Source organism: Numida meleagris, chromosome 4, assembly GCF_002078875.1.
Source record: "Numida meleagris isolate 19003 breed g44 Domestic line chromosome 4, NumMel1.0, whole genome shotgun sequence".
Classification (NCBI taxonomy): Eukaryota; Metazoa; Chordata; class Aves; order Galliformes; family Numididae; genus Numida; species Numida meleagris.
Window position 1 is genome coordinate 75,288,884 of NC_034412.1, and position 24,828 is coordinate 75,313,711.

Here is a 24,828-nt window from a genome sequence, read left to right on the forward strand (position 1 = left end):
ACATCCCTTAGCTGGAAACCTTTGTCATTGCAGACTGGGGAGCAGAGTATGAAGAAGGAAGCAAATAGTCTTTGCCCCAGCGTGCTTTGCATAATGTTTTGTGCAATATTTTTTTCCTTTCTGTTTCTGAGTTATATAGAGCCTCTTAAAGGTAATGTCAAAGAGTGCAGATTATGGATAGAATTAGTAGTGGAAATCAGGCAATAAATTTCTTCTTCATGGGTTACTAACGGTACCAGAAAGGGAGCACAGCTTTAAATGTAACTAATAACAACAGCAAAACTTCACAAAAATGCATCCTTTCTAGTTCATTTTTCTCTACAATCCACACATGCCCCTTGCTTAATTTGTGTATCTATTTCTGTCAAGCTAGGACTATGTAAAAGGCAATTAAGTAAGTCTTTTTCCTTACCATAAATAGCACTCCTGTCTTTAAAGCATATTAAAGTACTTCAGTTTTGGTGGTTATTTCGGTAAACTAAACAGGTCACAGTCTTTTAATTGTATTGTCCCCTTATAAGAAAAGGCTTTTTAGACTCATTTTGCAGCCATCTTCCATATCTTTCCCAAATTGAATGGTTGTTTTTTGTTGTTTTTTGTTTTTGTCAGTGAGGGCAATCAGACTGGAGAGGTTCAAATTAATTAGCATGTCGTTTTTTTAGCATTTCATGGGTAATATTGCTTTTTTTTCCTTGCCTTGCCTGAAAATACCTGTTCTGTCACATCCTGCAATTGTATTTTCATTGTTTTCCCGCACATAGCTTGTTATTGGCTCATAGTCTCTTTACAGTTGCTTAATAAATGCCCATCTTTCTCTTCTGTAGTTTCCAGCTGATGAGCTCTTAGTAGCACAAATTGTTGGTTTTAAACATTAGACACATGACTATTTACTATTAGTAGATCGATTTTTGTTTCTTCTCGTGCAATACCTTGTCCTGTACTGCTGCTCCTTAACTGTCAGTTGTTGTTATTCCCACTTCCTACGCCGCAGTTGTTTATGGGAATAGCAAATAGGGTCAATTATAACGCCATTCTCAGCTAATAAATTCACTCAGGTCCTATATGTCCTTTCAAGTTACCACTTTAGAAAATATCTAAGGAGGAACGACAATATTGAACTAAACTCCATCCCCTCTGACTTATTTCAGTGTGGCTCAGTGTGATGCTCTTCTTGACTCAGATTGCTTGTCATGGTCTCCCTTGTTTGGAAAGCTGATAGACTTAACAAAGAAAGTTTATTAGGTTAGCAAAGTAATTTTGTAAATCTCTTTACGTGTTATCCTGTTTTTCTAAACTTCTTTGTTTATTTTGTCTTTCCAAATTGATTTGTATTATGAAATTCCTTTGATGTCACCCTGTTGGTTGTGTTGCTGAATCACCTTTCTTGATAATTAGGTTAACGTTTGCTGTTTTCTGACCATGTGGTATCCTTGTTTGATGTATTTTAAAGGAAAGCAAACAAAACCTGTTGCTGAGTATGCAATTGCAACGGTGGGGTATTTATGAATTTTGAAATAGAAATTCTCTGGTCCTCCTGATTTGAATGTTTAGAGGTCTTCTAGTCTTGTTACTATCCACGCAGTAATTTCCTTGTTTCCATATTTTCTGGTGGTTCCAGCTGATAGATGAGACTGTAACTGAGATAAACCAAGATCTCTCATCTCAAGTCTGCATTGTTACTTCTGCAAGTGTTGAAATATTTTTCCTAGATAAACATGTCTGTAGAATTTACTAATGGTCTTAATCAAAGGCCATCACTTACTGTGTATAGGTAATGGCAAAGGCAATGCATGATATTGCTTAAAACATCTTAGGAAAGAAATAAAAACTCTTTAATGACAAAACTGAACATTTCAGAATTTGGGTGGGCTTTGATACCACGCTTTCTCTTGGCTTTTTTACTTATGCCAGCCATGCTCTTGAAGAGAGAGCTTGACTTTTACAGAGAATTGGGCACTTTCAAGAGAAAATTGAGCTGGGGTCTGTAGATGTCATCAGACATCTGTGTTTGAATTTGATCAGTGTCTGTTCATTTCTCTCCAGCGAGTGTAAGGGATAGCCCGGAGCGATCGGCTCGCATAGTACGTGTTTTTATGTATTCAGATAAGCGCCTCCCAGAAAGTTCTAAATTCTTCTATTTTCAGTGTGTTCATAATGCGTAGAATGACTTAGCAGAGTTTTCGCTAGCTGGAATGAAACATGTTTGCATTTCTGTACTGTCTCTTGTCTTGCGGAAGTGAAATGCTCCAGCTATGCTTGGAGAGCCTGGGAGGGTGGAATCTTATTATGATAATTAGAATTTCAAGGTACTATGGCAAAAATAGCAATAATGAAAATTTCTAGGTTAGTTTTAACACTTAGTGAAGTGCCAGTAGGTGATAGCTCACTTAATGGAGATGCATTTAATCAAAGCAGCACAGAATGAATTTAATCTTAAATGTGAGCAGCTGTATTTTGTTTACCTTTGCTAGCAATTAGTGTGGAAATGGGGTGCTTAATTGTTCAGAAAAGAGTGGATGACGTTACATAAATATATTCAAATAATGCTGTTTCATCTCCTGATTTTTGCACTGGGGACAATTATCTGTGGTGGAAACTATTAAGTCTGTTAGGTTTTTACATAAATGAGAATTGCTGCCCTGGCTAGGGTTGGTTCTACTATATGGCTGGACATCAGCCAACAGTACTGCAATTTGAAAAAGTAGTGAGTTCCTGTTATGGCTTAATCATCTTTCTCCTAGAATAAAAACTGGCTTAGTAAGACAATAATTCCAGGTTTTCAGTTTTATAAGCACATTGTTTTAGTACATCTATTTCTAGCTACCACAGTTGTTACTAGTATTGCAGCAGTATGGCTGTCATGTTACTGTGGTATGGCCAAAAGTCTTGTAACTGTGAAAATAATTACAATATGAAAAAACAACCGTCATAAGATATTATCAGAACTTCCTGAGATGTTGCCAATACTTGTTGAGCGATGTGAAATTTGCATACTACAGTTGTTTGTGTATTTTCTTATTTCTCTCCAAAAAAAACCATGTCATTTATCAGCTCTTTCTCCCCACGTGTAGGACACTACACTTATTTTTGTTGAACCTCATCAGGTTCCTCTCATCCCAACTCTCTGGGCCGTCCAGGTCTCGCTGACGGGCAGCACGGCTGCCTGGTCTGTCAGCCACTCCTCCCAGCTTCAAATGAATCATCAGCAAACTCGAGTGTGTGTTCTGTCCCTTCATCCAGCTCACTGATGAAGACATTAACCAAGACCGCCCCAATACTGACCCCTGAGGAACACCACTAGCTATAAGAAGTGATAAGAAGTAACATTTTTCTTTTTTTTTTTTTTTTGTCAGACCTTAACGCAGAAAGAAACTTATGTTGTCATTTTGTTTCTTAGTGTTTTGGGAGTATTCGTGACTCATAGACCAAGACTTTAATGTGGAGTAGTATGTATGCTAGGGAAGGGAAGGTAATTCGTGTCTTAGAGAGCTTGTGAGAAAATAAAGAGAACAGATAGCACAGAAAGGCAGGTTGCAAACCGGGTTGCTGTATACCATTCTATTATGAATGATTGATTATTGCTAGATAACTAATTTTTCAGTTGTGCTAGAGGGCAAGAGTACCAGCCTTGTAACTGATGAAGTTTTGACTGAGTTCTTGGCTTTCTAGCAAGTACAAAGAGCCAAGCATATATTGTACTTAATGTCTGGGCTGTTTTTTCTCTTCTATTTCAACAATGAATCTCTTATGCAGATGAGCAGGTGTTTGGAAGTTGTTCTAGTGTGTAATGCCTTAACCAGTGCCAATAGTTACTTGGCTTTAGAGAGTACTCCTATGGTGTAGGATTTTAGATACAGTTAGTTACATGTATTCAAGAAATATATAGAATCATTGAACTCAACAGAATCACTGGATCCTGTAGGGCTTACTTAAATGCAAATCTTCCAAAATATTAATTGCCTTTTCCCAGAATGCTCTGCTATTAATTAGCAAGATGTACACGATGCTTTTAACTATTGCATTGTCCTTTATAGTTAATTTATATATATTAATTCACTTTTTTTATAGTATGTGTTTTATATACCCCATACATACGATTTCTTATTTGAAATGTTTTGATATCTAGGATTCTTGATAAAGAGCAGGGCATTATTCTATTTGGGTTTTGTGCATGCTATCAACAGAGCATCATGCACCAAAGACTTTGTAATAAAACAAAAGACAATACGCAAATACAAGCACATAGGAGACTAGAAAGAAACAATGGAGAAAACAGAGATCTGTATACTAAATAACAGTTGCAACTTGCCAGTGGCCTGATTGCTACCCTACCCTTGTTTTGTAATAGAAAAGAAGTATCCAGGAGTTCTTTGCAGGAAAACAGAATGAGGCTTATGGATATTTGCTAGCAACTCCTTCTGAATACAAGAGCACCATAGGGAGATCCACAAACTGTTATGTTTTCAAACAGGTAACAGTGATGAAGACTGGTTGCATTAGTTTAATTTTTTGCAGCACCATGCTGCCTTACCTTGCCTATTTTTGACGTCTCAGAGAAGGCATTTAGGCAAGACTTCTGTGTCTTGTCATATGAATGAGAGAACCCCAAGAGTGATCTGAACCTAAAAGGGCATTCTGTTTATGAAGCTTATGATACCTACAGGCACAGAGGAGATAGGAGTTAGGAGAGATCAAAAGACTGCTTATATAGGCTATCCATAATTGTAGTAAAAAAGTAAGACTGGAAGGAATCTTAGTGGGACAAGTTTATGTGGCACAGATCTACATCTTTAACCTCCAAATCCACAGATGTTTCTGTCCTTTCTACCCTGTTCTTAAAGTCTTCAATAATATGGTTATCTGAATCAATACTTAACAGTTGTTACTGTTACATTTTTCCTCTGTGTAATTCAGAGTCTTCCCATGGTGCTAGTCAAAGCCATAGTTGCTTGTCCTGCCAGCAGCAGAGAAAGAGGTGGTTACTTTTACTGAAAGAATCTGGTAGATTTTGAAGTCTAGATTATCATTTGGTTTTTTTTGTTTGTTTGTTTGTTTTAAACTCGAGAATCTCGGAAGGGCAGGTGATCTGTGACACTGTAACAGAGAGACCTGTGCTGTCAGCAGAAAGAAGTAAAACAGAGTTTTGTTGGAGTTGTGTTTTTGTCCTTTCAACTAATGCTTCTAAGTATAGCTTAAGAATTATCTCAGGGAAACAGGCTGATGTAAGTAGAACTTGGATTTTTGTGGACAGTGGCTTTCAAGTTCTGTTTTGCTTTGGTTGGTTTTTGTTCCGACCTGCCTTGATTTTTGGTGGTCCTAGATGTTAGAACATGAGAGAATGATGATGTACATTTATACAAACTAAGGAGTTTTAAGTAACTATGTGGCATAGGTTACAACTGAACATCCGATTAATAAGATCTTTTGAGCTTAAAACTGGGTTCCAAAATGCAGGGAGGGAGTGGAGTTGAAAGACACCGTTTTCATGTTGCAAGTGTGGCATGCTTACTAATGGAGAAACAGCCTTATTATCATTTGAATGACATAGTAACAAAAGAATTGTGGCAAGCATAAGAGATGTGTTTATTAGCTTTGTGAGTTCACTCTTCTCTTGTGTTTTACTGTTAATATTCTGCAGACTTGACCCATCAACTTACCATTCTGTTTTCTCGTCTCTCTTCTGTATGTGTACTTGGTGTGTATTGGGTATACAAGCTCCTATGGCTCTCCTTCACAATTTTCACTCTAAGAATACTAGTACTAGTGGAAAGACAAGACACGGATTGATTTAACTGGGGTCATAATAAGATATTAATCTGTGGAACATTGCAGTCCTGCGCTGGTATCCTGGAAGCTATCTTTTGTCCGTTAATGTCCCTGTTTCAAAAGTTAAGCCTGTGGCTCTTTATTTTTTCAAACTAAATTCTCACTTTCAGTTTTGCCAACTGATTATGTTGAGATTATAAAATCCCAATGAAATGAAACATTTAAAAACAAACAATTGTGATGGCATTTCATGCAAACTAGTAGTTCTTTACTGTGCTAGAGGAAACAAGGAAAAACATACAGGTTTTTTTTGTTCTATATCAGAATATAGATGCAGTTTTGAGTATGCAGAGAGAATAGATCTGCGGAGTTAGACATTTTATGTGAGAGATGACATGCTTGTCTGTTATCGAGTTCATTTAATACAGATGAAAGGATCGTGTGCACGTGAAGTATCTCTTGGGCTTTGTGCCTTGATACAGCCAGTGTAAGACTGCCTGCTTGTAGGCTGGTACGGCTCACTGTGCAGCTGCACTATCCTGTGACCCATGTTTTAGGCCAGCTGGCTGAGATGGCTTCCAGATCCTCCTACTGAGGCAAGTCCTCACACCGAAATGATTTAGTCCAAACAAAAAAAATTGTGTTACTGCAACTCAGTGGTCTAAAATGTATTGATATTGTTGCATCTGTTTAGAAAGTATTAGGAATGAGGTGGTAGGTGGACAGCTGAACAGGATGATCTTGGAAGTCTTTTCCAACCTTGGTGATTCTATGAATAAAAGCTGAAAGCACTCAAATGAGGGTTTTTTTTCCTGTATTTTCCAGATGGTGGTAAAAACATTCATGGATATGGATCAGGACTCAGAAGATGAAAAACAGCAGTATCTCCCATTAGCCTTGCACCTTGCATCTGAATTCTTCCTCAGGAATCCCAATAAAGATGTACGCCTCCTTGTAGCATGTTGCTTGGCTGATATCTTTCGTATCTATGCTCCTGAAGCTCCATATACTTCCCATGACAAACTTAAGGTAAATAATGGCTTTTTCCCTGCCTTGTTCTCTTGTTGTGAATAAAAATTATTTGCAGATGTTTTTTTTTTTAATGCTTTTATACTGGTACTCAATTTTATTAAAGGGATGTTGCTTTAGTCCTGTGAGTCCATGGAGTGTTTTAAGGGCCAGAAATGTGTTGTTGATACACTTCTGTCAGTGCCTGGAATATTTTATATCATGAGTTTGTAAAAGGGAGTAGATGTCAGTACTAACAGGTTGTATTTTCACAAATTTGATTCTGCAGAGAATAAACGCCTTCTTGTTTTTTGGCAGGACATATTCTTGTTTATTACAAGACAATTAAAAGGCTTGGAGGACACAAAGAGCCCTCAGTTTAACAGATACTTTTACTTGTTAGAGGTAATGTAATAATTCTAACTTTCAGTAGATGGTACTTGCTCTGTGAGTCTAAGAAATGTAATTGATCTTACCTCAGATGTGCCAGATTTATGGATGTCTATACTGTAAATGATACCAGACAAAATAATGTTCAATAAATTGCTTCTTATAGCGGTTAAAATTTCGTGTGCATTTAATAAGTTCGTGCTGTCTATAGTTGAGGTTGTCTTAAAATGATTGGTATTTATCAATGTTTAGCCTTTATCTTATAATTTGAGACATCAATTTTTTGTATTGTGTACCCTTAAAGTTTTATTACCTTGTAAAGAGAAAAAATTAAATGCTGTTTAAAATGCAAATGTTCTTATATTGATGGTGGGAGAAGGAATATCAGATCATGACCAGAAATGTTGGGATTTTATCAGTGTGCATTTAGGAAGTGTTTTGTTTATAAACATTTTATTTAAAAATAAAATCATTGTTTCATACCACGAATCCAATGTAAGTCTAGATATAACCTTATTATATTAACAGTTTGTCAATCTGCTTTTGTACCTAAGAAATCAGATTATTCTTTGTTTTTCTCATGGATGTATATTGCAAAGCCCCTTTGTGTTAAGAGCTGTATATATGCAAAGCAAATATCCAGTCTCTTTTTCCAAAGGGTTTTCTATTGTATAATATTTTTATCTGAATAGAAGAAAAGTTAACTAACGTGATTATACTTAAGTGATTTGCAAAGTTTTAATATCCTGAATATCCTATTTTTGTTTTAGAATTTAGCTTGGGTTAAATCTTACAACATCTGCTTTGAGTTGGAAGATTGCAATGAAATTTTTATTCAGCTTTTTAGGACTCTTTTTTCAGTTATCAAGTAAGTTGAATCACTTCAATTATATTAAACTGTCAAAATATCATCAGATTTGGGGATAGACTGAATCCTTATGTAGCCTACAAATGAATAGATCTGAACAGAACAAGTCCCCGTTCCTCCAAACGAGGAGATAATAGAAAAGCAAATGAGTACAAATTATTGACAATGTAGAGAGGTGTGTTTCTAAAAGCAGACTTTTCTGACTGCTTAAAATTTCTATGTTGCAATGGTATACTTCATTTTGACTTATGCACGTTTTTATTTCTGTGGTTGGATGTTTGCTTCTCGTTTTTTGGGGTTTTTTTTGTTTCCCTTCTTAAAGCAAAGCTAGGGTAATCTAGATTTTTGAATTTTTCTAGAACAGAGGAAAATCAAAATAGTTATGCTGACATTTTCAACATTTGAAAACGCAAAAGCTGAACACTGCTAGTATTAATGCGTTGTTTCTTAAAGCGCTGTTAGATTTGTCAGTCTGAAAACTTTGACTTGATAATATGCTTTTATCTTCTTAGTAATAGCCACAACCAGAAGGTACAAATGCATATGCTGGATTTGATGAGTTCTATCATCATGGAAGGCGATGGAGTAACTCAGGAGCTGCTGGACTCCATTTTGATTAACCTCATTCCTGCACACAAGGTCTGCAAAGTAAAGTATTATAGCAGTATACCACTCTAACAATTTTAATTGCCCTTAGCTTGCTTATATCTCTGCACACTTTAGGTTACCCATGACAACTGTAGTTTTTCAAGTCTTGTAACAGTGGATTGAAAATTGCCATTAGGATTTGTTTGGTGCTATTTCTTAGCTGTGTCTGGATTAGTCATTATTAAGAAATTCTGTCTACTTGTAACCTCAACAGCTATGGAAAAACAGGAACAAAGCATCTTCAAGCAAATGTAATACTCTAGTATGAAAACATTTTTACTTCCAAATATATACATATATATATATAAAATATATATTTCATATATTTCCTATATATATGTATTTCCCGAGGCTGCTCAGGAGACTTGCTTCTTGCCTCAACTTGTCAGTCAGACTCCCTTCCATCTCCCTGTTATTTTTTTCCTGCTTCTTTTCCATCTTAAGCTTTTGGCTTAATAAATCTTATTCTTTCCTAAAGCATATTAATTTTCTAGTTCAGCTAGTTGCTTTTAGCTCTCTGTATTCTTTTACAAATTCCATAATCTTTTCAGCTTTTTGTAGAGTTCAGCATCTCTTTAGCTGTAAGTGACCCTCCTCTTCCAAGATGAGTTGTGCATGAAGCCATGAGATTGTAGTGTCATAGTATCAGCTCCTTTCTGTTGACAGCAGTAAGATGTTGTATTTTAGAATCCCTAATGGCGGGAGAGGCCTCTTAACTATAGAAGGGTTATTTTAAAATACACAGATCTTTCTAAGTTGTTTCTAATCAATTACAGGCAATAGAGATCAGAAGTGTACTGAAGTGCAGGTGTCTGTCGCAAGTGCTTGGTGATGCCTTGCTCTTTGGATACAAAGACCTGGTAAACTGTGCAGCTGAGCAATTTGTTGTAACTGCCTCGTGCAAGCAAAGCAAAAATGAATATGATTCTTTAGCATTCCTATTATTTTAATATTATTTTGCCTATTGAGAGAAAGTGTAATGACTGATAAGAGGAAGGCAAAATTCAAGTAAATACTGGGATGTGCAACTTATTAAATACCTTTTAGTATCTTTCAATATCACTGGTCACCAGTCCTCACTGGCTCTTGACCGCTGTGACTGAAAAAGTAATATGCTGTATTCAGAGTCCAGTTCCATGCTTTTCTCAGTAATTTCATCTGTCTTAACGTTATTTGTTATCCATAACTAAAGAACTTTAACTGCTGCTTTACATGGCACTTTAAAAAAAAAAAAACAAAACAAAACCAAAAACAGCAAGCAACAAAAAAAAGAAACAAATTATTCTTTTTTCTCTGCCAAGCAGAGTTTGACTGTAGTAATTACGTTCTCCTTCACACAGGTCTCTTAGAAAATTCTAGGATTATATTAATTTTCTGTCTTCAGTTAATGTAAATCAAAAACACCATTGCATGAAAAGCATAGTTTATTTTCTGGTACAGAACTTAGAAGAAAAATACTTTTATGTCTATGCAAAGCAGTTGAATAGTTGTTGTTCTCTGCTATGTTATATAGGTACCAGTGTGGCTGAGCTGTTACATTTAATGGAAGTTCTTCTTTGTAACAAAGTTGAAATGTGTATTTTAGATGATGTATTCTTTTCCTTTTTCAAACAAACAAATTCTTCTACATTGTTTAAGACAATAATGCAATTAAAAAGAAGTATACCAATACTTAGACATGAAGTACAGTCTATCTAACATCTAAATGATATTCATTTGTACTTTCATTGTCAATAAAGTGGGTTTAATATACATTGTTCTTCGTTCTGTGCGCTAACAATGCTCTACTCGAATGCAGTTTTTTAACAACAATATGGTACATCACAGCTCAGAAGACACATGGCATCAAGCTGTAGTTGTTTTTATTAATTTTAAAACCAGTGCTTTCAATCTGCTTAGTGATTTATTTATTTGCTTATTTGTTTATTTATTCATGCTGCTCTTGACAAGGTTACTCCTTAAAAAAGGTGTATTTCATGTATTTTAGGTCTGTGTTTTTTTTGTATCTTTTACATCATGGCCAATCCAGACCTTCAAGGTTTTATACTCTGCCTAATAGACTGGTTATTTTATTTGAAGATCCAAATAAAATATATTTTTATACACAGTTGACAGTTCTTCAGTTTAATACAAACGTACTTACCAATGTGATTTTTATGGTGGTCTGATTTGGAGATAAATAATTTTGTTTTAGACTGTGTAGTAGTAAGAATTTGTGAAGAGTTTATACATGCTTGGAATGGGCTGCCCAGGGAGGTGGTGGAGTCACCGTCTCTGGAGGTGTTCAAGAAACGTTTAGATATAGCGTTGGGAGACATAGTTTACTGGGGTTATTGGTGGTAGGTGGATGGTTGGACTAGGTGATCTTGTAGGTCTTTTCCAACCTAGCTCATTCTATGATTCTATGGTTCTATATCAATCTCGTTTGTATAATAAGAGAGCATGTTAGTGCCACTGTGACTGAAGAGGTATTTGATTCTTTGGCCACTTGTTTCTCTTTAATTTCAGCTGTTGAGAGCTTTATTTTTGTCATCTTGTCAGCTAAAAGAACATGAGATAATCATTCTCAGTGTAGTCTTGCCAAATACAGTCTGCTAATAGTTGGTCATCCTTATGCTTTATCCGTATTTTATCTGCAGTAGTTTGTAATTTTCGGGACAATCAGCTAATTCACCCTTCTCTCTCTCTTTTTTTTTTCTTCATCCTCTCTCCAAGCTGCATTAATCCCTAGATGAGATGATATATATTGCATATTGGATTTTGTGCAGATTTGGACTGTCACATTTTTCATATGTGCTTTTACATTCCTTATCTTGCTTGAGATTAATAAAAACAATGTTTAGATTTGTAGATTTGTTGTATTTCAATCAACTGTTGACTTGAAAAGATTGCAGACACCTCAGTGTGACAGATTTAGTGCATAATACTTAGCAAAGTATGGAGGTGGGGTAAATGTTTCTTCAAAATTTTTGATGATTGCACGTTAAAACATTTTTTTAGTTACTAGTGCAGTACTAAAGGTGACAACTAGAGTGATAGCATCCTAGAAGACTGTGCAGGTTTAGATTTCTTAGTGTATAAAAAAATAAATAAAATTTTGTTATGTCTGCAGTGGTGTAGTTAATATAACTGAACTTTGCTTTGAAAATGAATAGATTGGTGACAGAACATGTTTTACTTAAAATCATAGTCTTTTAAGGCTGGGAGATAAATGTGAAGTTAATTCAATTAGTTTGTCTTTCTTTAAAATTTTGTCCCCTCCCCCCCCCCCATTTTTTTTTCCAGAACCTTAATAAACAAGCATTTGATCTTGCAAAAGTCCTGCTGAAAAGGACTGTCCAGACCATTGAACCGTGCATTGCCAATGTATGTAAATTAATTCATGTTTACTACAACTAACGATTGTGCTTATTGATGTTTTGATTTATTGGAGGTTTGTTTATTTAAAAATGATGTTTATAAAAGTCACATTTGGAAATGCAAGTAGAAGAATACCATTTTCCGGACAGGAATTATTTGCTTGCTTGTTTCTTTTTCTTTTTTTTTTTAAAAAAAAAGAAGATGTTCCAAATTAATTAAGAGGAAGTAGATTTTTTTCCATCTCATTCTTAAGCATATAAATCTAGACTGCGACTACAGATGACCTGTCTTGCAGTATTATTTGGCACCAAAGAATCCTTTTGCAACAAAAGGAATTGTTAGTGCTTTTTATATCTAGCAACCAGGCATCCTCATTTCATGCCTAGATGTGGGATGAAGCATTTCATACTAACAGCTCATTCATAAATTTTGTCTGTCCTAGACTTGTTGTAGTCAGGAAGACTAAAAGACTTGAGTTCTTTACAAGGCTTCTTTCTACTATTTCCTTTTGATGAATATCAGTAATATGTTCTATGGTATTCTTAAAAGTCAGAATAGGTTAAAAAGGGAATGAGGTAAATTCATGAGAGATTAAGTATCTAAAAGCTCAAGGTGTCTCACTAACGAGTACCACTTTCCAATCCTCCTGTTTCTTTAAGCTTTTGTAATTGATTATAACTGGAAACAGGACAGTAAATAGAGTGACTGTTGAGTTAATATTATTCTCATGTTCATGCTTAAGTGTGTAATAGCTTTGTAGCATTTGCATTCCTCTAATAATAATGTCATCAATCCACAGTACATAGTAGGAAGCATATAAAGCACATTAAAATGTAGCAAATCTATGAGAAATCATTCATATCTTGGGCTGCCTTTTTTATTTGTTTTTGTTTTGGTTGGTTTGTTTGTTTGTTTTTGATACCCTCAAATACCAGAAGACCTATCACGGTCATCTGGCATTCTTTAAAATGGTCCCTTACAACTGCAGTTGTTGTATGATTATTTGAAGGATGTTTGTCTTTGTTTGAACCAAAACTCTCAAGGGTGAAAAGCTTTGATGTAATAAAAAATGTGCATTGGGTACCTTCTAATAGAATTAAAATATAAATGACATTAACACTAAAATATGTTTTTAAATAGTGCTTACGTTAATGAAGGAAAAGGGGAGCAGGAAAGAAGGGGACAACAGACTCTTTAGCAGAGACTGTGGTGATATAGGACATGGGGAAATGGTTTCAAAGAGGGTAGATTTAGGTTGGATATAAGGAAAAAGTTGTTTACAATGAGAGTGGTGAGGCACTGGAACAGGTTGCCCAGAGAGGTGGTGGAAGCCCTGTCCCTGGAGACATCCAAGGTCAGGCTGCACGGTGGTCTGAGCAACCTGATTGAGCTGCAGGTGTCCCTGTTCGTAGCAGGAGATAGAACTAGATGGCCTTTCAAGGTCCATTCCAGCTCTAAGGACTATAAGATTCCATGATTCCATGAAATCTGCTAAATAATAATGCTTGCATTCTAGTTTTTTAACCAGGTTCTGGTACTGGGAAAGTCTTCAGTAAGTGACTTATCAGAACATGTGTTTGACTTGATACAAGAGCTTTTTGCCATAGATCCTCACTTACTGCTGTCTGTCATGCCCCAGCTCGAATTCAAACTGAAGGTAGGTTGCAATGTAGCTTGGGAGAAGTAATAAAATTTAAATGGATATTAAAGTGTGAGGTGCTGTAGATGAACAAGTGTTCATTAGCATGATTGAAATTTTAGTTATCATTTTAGTTTACTATTAAATGTATTATGAAAACAAAGGCACCAAAGCCTTAAATACAACTGTATACTTTCTGTGCTTGCAAATGTGTGTAATGTGTGCACACAAAATATAAAATTGTTGCAGTCATAAATTCGTGTGATCTAGTGTGAAAGTTGTATGTACTTGATCTTTGGATTTCGCTGGAAATTTATACAGTAATCGGGATGTGATTGGCTTAACTCGTGGAATGCAGGACTGCCAGCTTCCATGTTGATTTGCAGTATATCGTTTTGTGAACTAATGTCTTAATAATAGAGGAATTGTTTCCAAGTATTCTGTCGTGTTTAATAATCAGCCATAAGTCAGCTGACTGATTACGAGTCTTTGGAAATAGTTAATTCAGGCTTTTGTTTTGTTTTTGAATTAGAAAGGTGTGTGACTGGTAAGAATGTAAGCGGACAGGGGAAAGAATTGTGAAGAATTGTGTGTGTGTATTTGTACACGTAGGATATAGGGACAATAAAAAATAAGGAATAGGTAACCAGTGAAATTTTTATTTTTATATCTTCTATTTTATTCGTGCGCATCTATTTTGAAAATCTTAGTTGCTATTTATTTTCCACATGCATAGAAGTCTTAAGTGTGTTTTAAAACAAAAATAAGACCATTTACTGTTGAAATTGTTATAAATATATTTTATTCAAACTACAGTGTATAGTTTGTTATTCCTGAAAGGCATTTTCAAAGCATAGTCTTCTAATCAATGACTGTAATATTTTAAACTTTGGGCTTATATACAGGTTGTGTATATATATTTTTAATTATATTTATTTAATAATCTAATGTAATTAAGAAGATTGGAGTTTATAAAAAATTATTTCAAATTCACTTTATAATCTAAATTATAAGAACAGAGGGAAATGGAAGCCATAAACTATTAATAAGATATCACAGGTAATAAATTGCAGTTTCCTTTTCATTTTTTAATTTTTTTTTTAGAGCAATGATGGAGAAGAACGTTTGGCTGTTGTTCGACTTTTGGCTAAACTCTTTGGCTCTAAAGATTCTGATCTGGCCACACAAAACCGTCCTCTTTGGCAGTGCTTTCTTGGGCGGTAGGAGAAATAGTGATAGAATTCTGAATTTTCATTCTTGTGGAATTTTCCTGATAGCGTTGCAATTTTGTGTTTTTAGGGAATTTAACTGTTTGTATTTGAACAAGTTCTTTCCTTAAGTCTTTGAAGCAGGGAGTTGCATACAGTTACGTTAGAATAAAAAGCCTGAATGATTACTGCTGTATTCCTGTGGAGATGTGGATTAGATAAATGGCTGCATTAGATACATGACAGAAATTACACAATATGAAATTCCAGACAATACTGTCATGTTTACTGTTCTGCTGTATCTGCAACTGTGTGTTTTACTTGGCACTTACCTTCTGAATGAGGTAATTTACTTCAAAGTAAATATAGAAATTCAGCATTAAAAGAGTGAATGTTTTCAAACGGTACATGTTACATGGACATATGCATACATTCTTTATAATTTCATATGTTTATATCGTATGCGTATATATAAAATATAAACTATATAATGATGATTGGTAGTCAGCGTGTGATGGGGAGAACTTTGTCACTGGATGAAAACAAATGGGCCAGCGTTTCATCTGCAATATAGCATGTTTATGCTTTAATTTTAGTTCTAACTTTATTTCATAAATAGTAACAAACTTTTATATGAAGTACATTATGGAAATAAATTCAGAATGTTTGTAATGTATTATTTTGTCATCTAAAAGCATTCTAATAATTAATGGGACATACTACCAACACATGTTACTACACAGATATAATCTTGATTTGCAAGGCTAATTAAAAATTAACATTCATAGTCTTCTGTCTCTCTAGGTTCAATGATATCCATGTCCCTGTGAGATTAGAGAGTGTGAAATTCGCCAGTCATTGTTTAATGAACCATCCAGACTTAGCAAAAGACCTCACTGGTGAGATGCTAATACTGGTATTTAGAGCGATTTAAGAAACGAGCAGGATAGAATGTAATTACTTCTGTACGTAGCAGTATAGTTCTAAAATGTATCAAGTCCAATGCTTGGTGCTGAATGGAGGAGCTTATTAACGTACAATTGCTTTCCACTGAAGACGAGTGCTTGAGGAAAAAGCATGCGTGTGCATGGAATGCATGGCATTGTGTGACCTTTGTAATAATGAATCCTCAAGAAGCTACCCATTGCAGTTTTAAAGTATTTTCAGATTCTATAGCAAGTTTTGAATGCAAACATTTTGCAACATACAGAATTATTTTCAAAAACAGTCGATGTGTTCCTCAGTGCTGTCCTCCACTGAGTTTAGAAAATGCCACTGTGCTCATCTAAAATACAAAGTTTGTTCCTTCAATTCCTCATTGTTCTAACTATGAACAGAATTTCAGATACAGCCAAGAATATTGTTCTTTTTTGATACAGGCTAACTTTTAACAATAGCCAATTATTTATAAATTATTTATCTACTTAGCTCTTTGGAAATAAGTCCTTGTTTTATCTTTTTCTTTTTTTTCTTCCCCTTACTCATTTTATTTAGTTTCAGTATATTCTAAGCAGCTTTCTTTCACGTAATTGCCTGTTGCAAATAAGATTATTGTTGTCATATGACTGAATATGTGAATTTAATTTGTATTTATTAATAAGTTGCGATACATGTGCAAAAAGCCAAACTTTTCATTGTTTCTGATTGTAACAGAATATTTGAAGGTTAGGTCACATGACCCAGAGGAAGCTATTCGCCATGATGTTATTGTTACAATTATTACTGCGGGCAAGAGAGATCTTTCTTTAGTCAATGACCAGCTGCTTGGCTTCGTAAGGGAAAGAACACTAGACAAACGAGTAAGTGCTAATATTTTATTTTCAGGAACGTATCTGCCCTTGATAGCTCTGATAAAAGTAAAAAAAACAAAACAAAACCCACAGACATAGAGAATCTTAACCATTAACTAGAGTACTCAGGAAAATAATTTTCGTCTTAACGAAGATAGCCATATTATGGAAACACCAATCACATGCTGTCAAGCAAATACAGTCATCGTTTTATGAGGAGTACTGTAAGAGTAGAGGAGTAGCAAGATAGAGTTAGGCCAAATGTCTCTATAGGCCAGTATGATTCTCGCAATGGTCAGTTCTGGCTTACATCAATTTGTCTTTTAAGGATTTCTTCAGTCTACTTGATCATGTTCATCCTAGCTTTCAATGGGACTTTCTCCCTTGAACTTACAAAGTTCTTTCTTTCACCTGTTTGTACTTGGTGGGTGTCCCTGGCACCTGTTCATGTTTAATGAATGCATGTGTGGGGAAAAAAGTTCTTCTTCCATTATATGAAATAATAAAAAAACTGTCCCACGTACGATTAGCAAATATGTATGCCTTATATTCTCAAACTCCTCTGCTTTCCAAGATTAAGACTCACCTGACTGACTTCCACACAGGTCATTTCATACCTCTGATCAGTCTTGTCTGGTTGTTCTACAGTTCTGGTGGAACCAAGGTAACCAGACTCAGCCACAGCATTCAAAATGTGTACAATATTGTGTACATTCTTTGTGATGGCAGTTTTTTTCTTACTCTTTTAAAATTCTGTTTGTCTTTTGCACTACCTCTGAGTACTAAGCTCACAGCTTTGGAGAACTTCCATATTGACTTCAGCATCATATTCCAGTGTTGTTCATGCAGTTAGTGCAGGTGGTGGGAAAACCTGATCCTAATCTGAATTTATTTTGCTTTATGTTGTAATGGTTCAGCAGTGTAACATTTTTTTAAGTTCTGTATCATAGTGTTAGATTTGACTACCTCAGTCGTCTTGTATCAGCAAATTTTATACTCACTGTTCAGTTCATTTTCTCATTGTTTTTATTAAGTGACACAAATTCCCTCTTGATTCCATCAGTAGATTCCTTTCATTGTGGAATACCAGCCATTTGTTTACACCTTTTGTCTACTGTGCTTCAGTTTGAAATTTCTGAGGGTCTCAGTGAGTTTTGTTGCCATCCCTGTGGGTCTGATATCACTAAGTTTTTGTTAGTCATAGCTTCCCTTTATGTAAAGCATAATGATTAATTCCCCTAATTTTATTTTTTTTTCTGTTGTCTGTTCATTGTTGCTCTTACTATTTTGTTTCAGTCTGTTTTCCCATTCAAAATAGCATTTTGTGATGTGTGGCATTCTTTCTCTTGGAATCCTTTTTGGGAAAAATCATTTCACATTTGCCATGTTCGTTTTTTCTTGAACAATTGTTCAATCTGTTCATTGACAGATTGCAGTAATGGAATAGTTAGTATTTGATGCATCATTTCTAAATTCCTGTAGAAGTCATGGTTAGGATGCCATCTGGTCTTAATGATTTTGTTACTGCTTCCCAGTTAATCTGTTTTAAAACATCTTCTGCTGACACTTAATTTAAGAATCCTTCTCAGACTTTTCTCTTGGAATAAAATTGGATTTCAGCCCTACAAAGGGGTCTTGAATGCTTCCTGTTTCTGGCGTCTTTGGTGAACGTGTTTTAATTTACACGCTAGCAGTACCAGTTCTGAAACTTTGCCATGCTTTATCAAGGTTTTTCATTCAACTTTGTCAGGGTTCATATGCTTTCCTGATTACACTGTTTTGGATGTGGCTCAGTAATGTTTTGGAGGGCAATATTTTAATAACAGGCTTGACAGTGCTATGTAGCAATGTCAGTTTTTTTGTTCCTGTTTGGTAGGCAGTGTCCTTTCTATAGACCACACCATTCTAGATAATCCCTTTAATTCTTCTATAATAACTTTCTCTTTTCTACATTCACATTTTACATAAGAATGTTACTGTAATGGGTTTGGAGAAAAGGGATTTGTCATGTTTGTACCAAAAAAAAAATAATCTGATTTTGCATATATTATATTCACTGTTATAAAGGAATGATTTGTACCTGTAGTATGACCATACTCATTGCTCAGGCGTGATTAAGACCGTTTCTTTCTTTTTCAGCCATTAGACAATTATCCCCCAAAAAGTCATTTATGAGACATAAAATTTTTAGGCTAACTACTGCTTCTCACTGGCACTTCCAGCTAGTCAGAGTGAGATGATTGTCACCTTAGCATGAGCAGACTGTGAGGATGAAGAGACTATGTCTCTTCAATACTTTATGAATTAATTGTTTCTAACCCCTCATCTTCTGTATGTACTAAAAACCATTGTGGCTTTTGTCAGCTGAAAAAGGAGGAGTATTTCAAGTTTGCTTTTTTTCCCCAGTTGTTACTATTCTTAATTCTGTGGTAGGAATAGATTAACTATTCCAACAGATAAGGGCTTATCATGATCAGTTTTGTAACTCAGCCCTGCAGTCTTTGGTGAAGGAGTTTTACTAGTTAACCAAGATTTTTTTTCTGGGGCTTTCTATGTAGACTACTAACAGGAAGATACTATTGTCTGTCTCAGACCTTCATCTGTTCTGGTATGGTTTCTTCTGGTTTCTTCTGCCAGTCAGTGTAAGAGGGCCTATGGATCCTGTCTGTTAAAGTGTTTGGTAATGAGACATTTCCTGTTCATGTCCATGAATAAAGTAGCAACCACCAAAACTTGGAAGCTGCAAACAGCTCTTTTTTTCCTTAAAAAAAAAAAAAAAAACTCTCTTACAGTGATTACTTCAAAGCTTTGGTAAAATGAGGCTCTCTCACTGTTGTGGAAAGTGGTCTCGGAGCACACTCAACTAGGCCTAAGTATAGATTCCTGGACAAATGTGCCAGTTTAAGGCTGTTTGATGAAAAAATGCTGCTACCTCTGGTCAGTGCCCAACTCTGAAGACATAAGTCTTCCAAGCCCTGGCCTAAGAAAGCACTCATTCAGGCATGCCTGTTAAGTTCTACTTAACTTTTTTTTAATATCAACGAACTCCTAGATTTTCTTTGCTCAGCACATGGGAGCAACGGATTACTCTTTACAGATAATACTTACCTTGCATAGTAAAGAGAAGAAACAAATAGGTTTTACGAAGTTTAATTTAGAAACTCTTAATTTTTCAGTGTTCGCAGAGCCTAATTGTAGGAGAGCAGAATGTGGCCATTTTGTCTTTCATACTTCTGCATATTTACTGTATTTTGTATGTGTGATACCTGTTTACCGAAACAACTTCCCCATCTCCTTCTCTTCCCTCTGAAGTGGCGAGTAAGAAAAGAAGCTATGATGGGTCTTGCCCAGCTATACAAGAAATACTGTCTTCATGCCGAGGCTGGAAAAGACGCTGCAGAGAAAGTGAGCTGGATAAAGGATAAACTTTTGCACATATATTATCAAAATAGCATTGATGACAAGTGAGTCAACCTAAGCTTTCCTAATTTTTATTGTACCGTGATGAGATGCTCTGAAAATGAAAATCTGTGCTTATCACGAAAAAGCTATTATATCACATTCTGTACATGTGGGTTTACGTATAGTATATTAAAATAATAATTACTAAGATGTACTAAGATTTCCAGGATGGTTGCATGATCTGTTCATGTATTTATTCTATGTACTGATGGAACTATGTCTGCATTAACTAACCTCTGCATGGAAAAAAGCCATCAGATTTTGCTTTTATTATCCCCTGTCTATGTTTGTCTTTTACTTCCCAGAGTACCACAGTGACATCTCCTTTTGGTAGACTGCATAGAAATTGACCCTTTAGTTAGAGCAGAAGCTGAAGAAATGTCAGCGTGTGCTTCCACCATTGTCTAATTTTTCCTGTTTTGTCACTCAGTCCCATCAATTTCTGAAATATTGTTTTTGGCTTGGGAGAGAAGGTATTTTGGCTCAGATTTTGAAAGATAGTTTTCAGCTCTTACTTCTTTGTCTTTCCTAAGAAAAGCCAAACTATGCAATCACACAATGATGGAAATTCAGCTTGGATTTCTAACGTAGCAGACCTGGAATCCAGCCATGTCTTTGTAGTGTTTTTTAGCATTTTGCATATGCAGTCTACTAGCTCAGCATGCTGCATAATCTTAGTAACCTGCCCAAATGGGTAACAGCTTCCTTCAGTTGCCACCTATTATAGTTAATTCTGTATCACAGAAGACTGCTGCAGTTGTGAAGGATCTTGCTTTTGTTTGTCTTGCTGATCACAATCGTTTCAGTTACATATTTGATTAATTGCCTTCTTTTAGAAAAATAAATTGTACACTGAAAGTCTGCTGAGGTAGAAATATCAGATAGTGGAAACAAGTGGGAAATCTCCATGTAGTTTTTACAAAGCTAATTTTGTGTTTGTGTATACATCAGATATGCTATGAATTACATGGAGAGATTTCTGTTTTTTCTAGCGTGTTCATAGCTCATTCAGCATGCAGCGAATGAATCAAAGTACTGTGGTGAACGTGGCAGATCTCTTTTTCAGTATTCCAGCTTAGTGGAAATGCAGAATACTGTAAAGGAAACAAGGCAAGGAATTTCAAGGGATAATGTCAAAAGCTGATAACAAAAGGGATAACATCAAAGCTGAGTTTCTTTTTTGAATGTGATTGTCTTCTAGAAGTCTTATTAAGCCATATAAGACAGTCTTATGAGTAGGCAGCGACTGCATACTGTTTGCTTTTTGGGTGTCCACGCTGAAAGATTGGCAGCTTAATTTTCCATATTCTTGTAGTTTGCTTTGATGCCCTGAATGTTAATCAAAATTTTGCTAATTTTTAAGGTTGGGCAATGAAATTCTTGCTCTGTCTCATTGGGTTGATGTACTTAGAGTGGAAGATAGGAAAAGTGTGAGTAGTTTTAAACTAAAAGAGGAAAGATTTAGATTAGATGTTAGGAAGAAATGTTATATTCAGAGCATGGCAAGGCACTGGTACAGGCTGCCCAGAGAGGCTGTGCATACCCCATGTTGGAGGTGCTCAAGGCCAGGTTGGATGGGGCCCTGGGCAGCCTGATATGGTGGGTGGGAACCCTGGCAGAGCATTGGAACTGGATGGTCTTTTAAGGTCCCTTCAAACCCACGCCATTCTATGATTCTATGAAGTAAATGTATTTCATTGTTGTTATTGATAGAGTTCTAAAGTTAGTACTTTAAGCACTAGAAGAGCTGTAAAAATGCTATGATCTTGAAGACTCAACCATTCCAGGCCTTTAAACACATGAGCAAAGTCAAAATTGGCAACTTTTGGCCTGTATTCTTTCCATAAGGAAGGAGGAGGATAAAATATAACGATGAAAAGCTTTCTGAGCTATGGAGTGTTTTCCATTGTGCACATGGAATGACACTAGATCTTTCACAAAAAAATAAATAGTGTGCTGTCACACAGTATTCAGGCATGAAGTGGAATGGAATAAATTTTTTCTAGACACTCTTAATGCTAACACCTTCTAATATTTTTGATCTAACATAACTATTGATATGCTGTGCTCAAAACTCAGAACTTGCAGCCATAAAGGTAGTTTATCACCTGTATGCTCTGCAGTTCTTAATTCTGCAACAAATGCATAGGGAATGGTGCAAGACAACCTGTTCAGGAAACACTGTCCTGTTGCCAGCCTTTATATGCTAGTCAGTGACTTTCCTCACAGCAGAAAAGTCAGTGTTCCATAGATATTACCTATTTGTAAATCTTTACCCTAATTGATGTAGACGAAGGCAGGCATAATAGAGTCTCACAATTTGTATTGACAGCTATTTTGGAAAATGTATCGGTAGAGACATGGACAGCAGCGGTATTCAGAAATTAGTAAAGTAGATAGCTCTGATGCCTCCAGTCACCTGTTATATTAAGCAGGGATGGAATCTCCTGAGATCTGCAAATCCTATTTTCCAAGTAATGTAGTGGTTGAAGTCATCAGTAGTGAAAATGTACACCTAAAGGGAGAAAGCCAAGTTTTCTTTAATATTAGTGGAACACCTTGAGATAACTGTATTCATATTCATAGTCATACTTCTATTCCTCTGCCTTCATGTCACATCCCTTTGAATTTTCTTTGTGTTGAAATAAGTTATGTATGACTTGTTCTGTCTTCTATGCTCTTTGTACAAGGCACTCCTTGGGTACTTATCAGGAATCATAGTAAACGAAGTCTGTAAATTCAAAATATCTGTCTGTAAATATAGCATTGTGTAACTGGACATTGTGCACAGCTCTCATTGCGATGGATTAAATTAATATCTAAATGTTCTTTCATTTTGGGGGGTGTTACTAGATGGACTGTACAGTCGTACAGTAGCCTGAGTTTTGTATTTTATTGAAAAACATAGGTATGTATATTTTTGTTGTTGTTAGGGTTTTGCTGTTGCTTTAAGAGAGATAATTGGATAAAGTTCTTGCTGGTTTGGTTTGCACTCACTTAGTTTTCCCTGTGTTCCTTTTCCTGTATATGTTTTGGTGTTCTTTTTCTCTGCCCTTTTCAGTGCTGACTTTACTTTCTGTGTTATAAAGAATAGTCTCAAATGTTTTGCATTTGTCAAATACTACTATTTTATGTTACTCTTTCTGTCTAGGATGCTTCGGATTTTTACTTTTACCTCCACTAAAGTTATATTTTTATATCCTCTCTTCTTTATCTGGGCTTTTTACTGTCTGTATCTCTTTCACTTATGCATGAGACTGAACAAAGATTCTTGAAACCTAGAGAAAAAGGAGAATTTGGATGGTGACAAAAAGTTTCATCCTCTTAAAGGTGAAAATTAATGGAAAAGCTCTCAAGAAGCAGTTCTTGTTAATCTTTCTCTCAGCGGTGGAAGGGATCTTTACAGATGAAAAAAGGCCATTTTTATTCTCTGTGGGGGAAAAATCTAGTTGCAATTCTGATTTTTCTCCTTTTTTTTTCTTTCAACTTATCTGAAAGATATTACCTCTTTTGGAAATGTACAGATTTTATCTCTTCTTTTCCTGCAGATTACTAGTAGAGAAAATCTTTGCTCAGTATCTTGTTCCACACAATTTGGAAACAGAAGAGCGAATGAAGTGCTTGTACTATTTGTACGCCAGCTTGGATCCAAATGCTGTCAAGTGAGTATAGTTCATATTCAACTAATGCTCACTGTTTTTTCATTTTTTTCTAACATCATCTGCTTATATTATCAGGATTTAAACAACATTATAAGTAACTGATGCTTAATGTTATTTGTGATTTTATTTAAAAATGTTTCCTTTAGCTAAAATAACTTTGCATACAAACTGAACAAGGCCTTTAGACAACAAGATACCTTGATATTTGAGAAGAATGCTTTTAAGGCTTCATCCTATGAGGTTCTTGCAGTTCTCTTTGTGTTGTCCTACATACCTGAAATTGATACAAGTAGATGGATAAAAAAGAAAAGTGTTATTTGAGAAGAGGTCAGTTCTACCTTGTTTGGAATTGTTATTATTAATACTTTGTGAATTTGATTGACCCAGTCAGATGTTGCACTTAGTGAACAAGATTGTTTATTTATTTAACGTTACGTCCAGCATGTTCTTGTGACAAACAAATCAGGTTTTTCTTTCTGGTTTTCGCTTTTTCAGAGCACTGAATGAGATGTGGAAGTGCCAGAACATGCTGAGGAGTCACGTACGCGAATTACTAGACTTGCATAAGCAGCCCACAGTACGGTTTTGAAAAAATTAATACTTTATCAAATGGACTTGTTAGACTAATTTACCATTTTTTAAGTGCTGTATTATTTGTTCAGTTGACTTTTGATTTCAACATGTAAACAGTGTTCTGTTCTCATTAAGAGGTTTTCATTGATGTTTGTCATGTATATGGCCTCCTTAAGTTTGTATCTTCAGAAGAAATTAAGATAATTTTTCAAGCTTTTTGTTCATTTTTGGAACTCTTGATTCTCACTTTATAAACTACTTTGAGCTTTTTAAAGTGGAATATTTTGTAAATTTTTAAGTATTTATACTAGAATATTACTTTTAAAAGTAAATCTTCAAACTAGCAGAGACTTCAAATGGAAGTGCATGGTTATTTTGGAGTTTTAGTATGGGAAGTTAACGTTAGTGTTTTGGGTTTAATGTTGAGGGGTTTTCTTTGTTTATTAGCAATGGT

At 35.4% G+C, this 24,828-nt stretch overlaps 1 protein-coding gene across 2 annotated transcripts in view; it reads left to right on the forward strand.

The window, feature by feature from the left end:
* PDS5A (PDS5 cohesin associated factor A) overlaps window positions 1-24,828 on the forward strand; it is a gene marked incomplete at its 5' end in the record, with an annotated part of 74,752 nt that overhangs the window by 23,546 nt on the left and 26,378 nt on the right. For both annotated transcript variants that reach the window (XM_021395735.1, XM_021395736.1), the window contains 12 exon segments: window positions 6,592-6,795; window positions 7,093-7,179; window positions 7,935-8,032; window positions 8,545-8,671; window positions 11,966-12,046; window positions 13,557-13,697; window positions 14,784-14,899; window positions 15,692-15,786; window positions 16,541-16,686; window positions 19,990-20,141; window positions 23,688-23,801; window positions 24,297-24,378. In XM_021395735.1, the coding sequence (XP_021251410.1) occupies window positions 6,592-6,795; window positions 7,093-7,179; window positions 7,935-8,032; window positions 8,545-8,671; window positions 11,966-12,046; window positions 13,557-13,697; window positions 14,784-14,899; window positions 15,692-15,786; window positions 16,541-16,686; window positions 19,990-20,141; window positions 23,688-23,801; window positions 24,297-24,378 (1,443 nt within the window).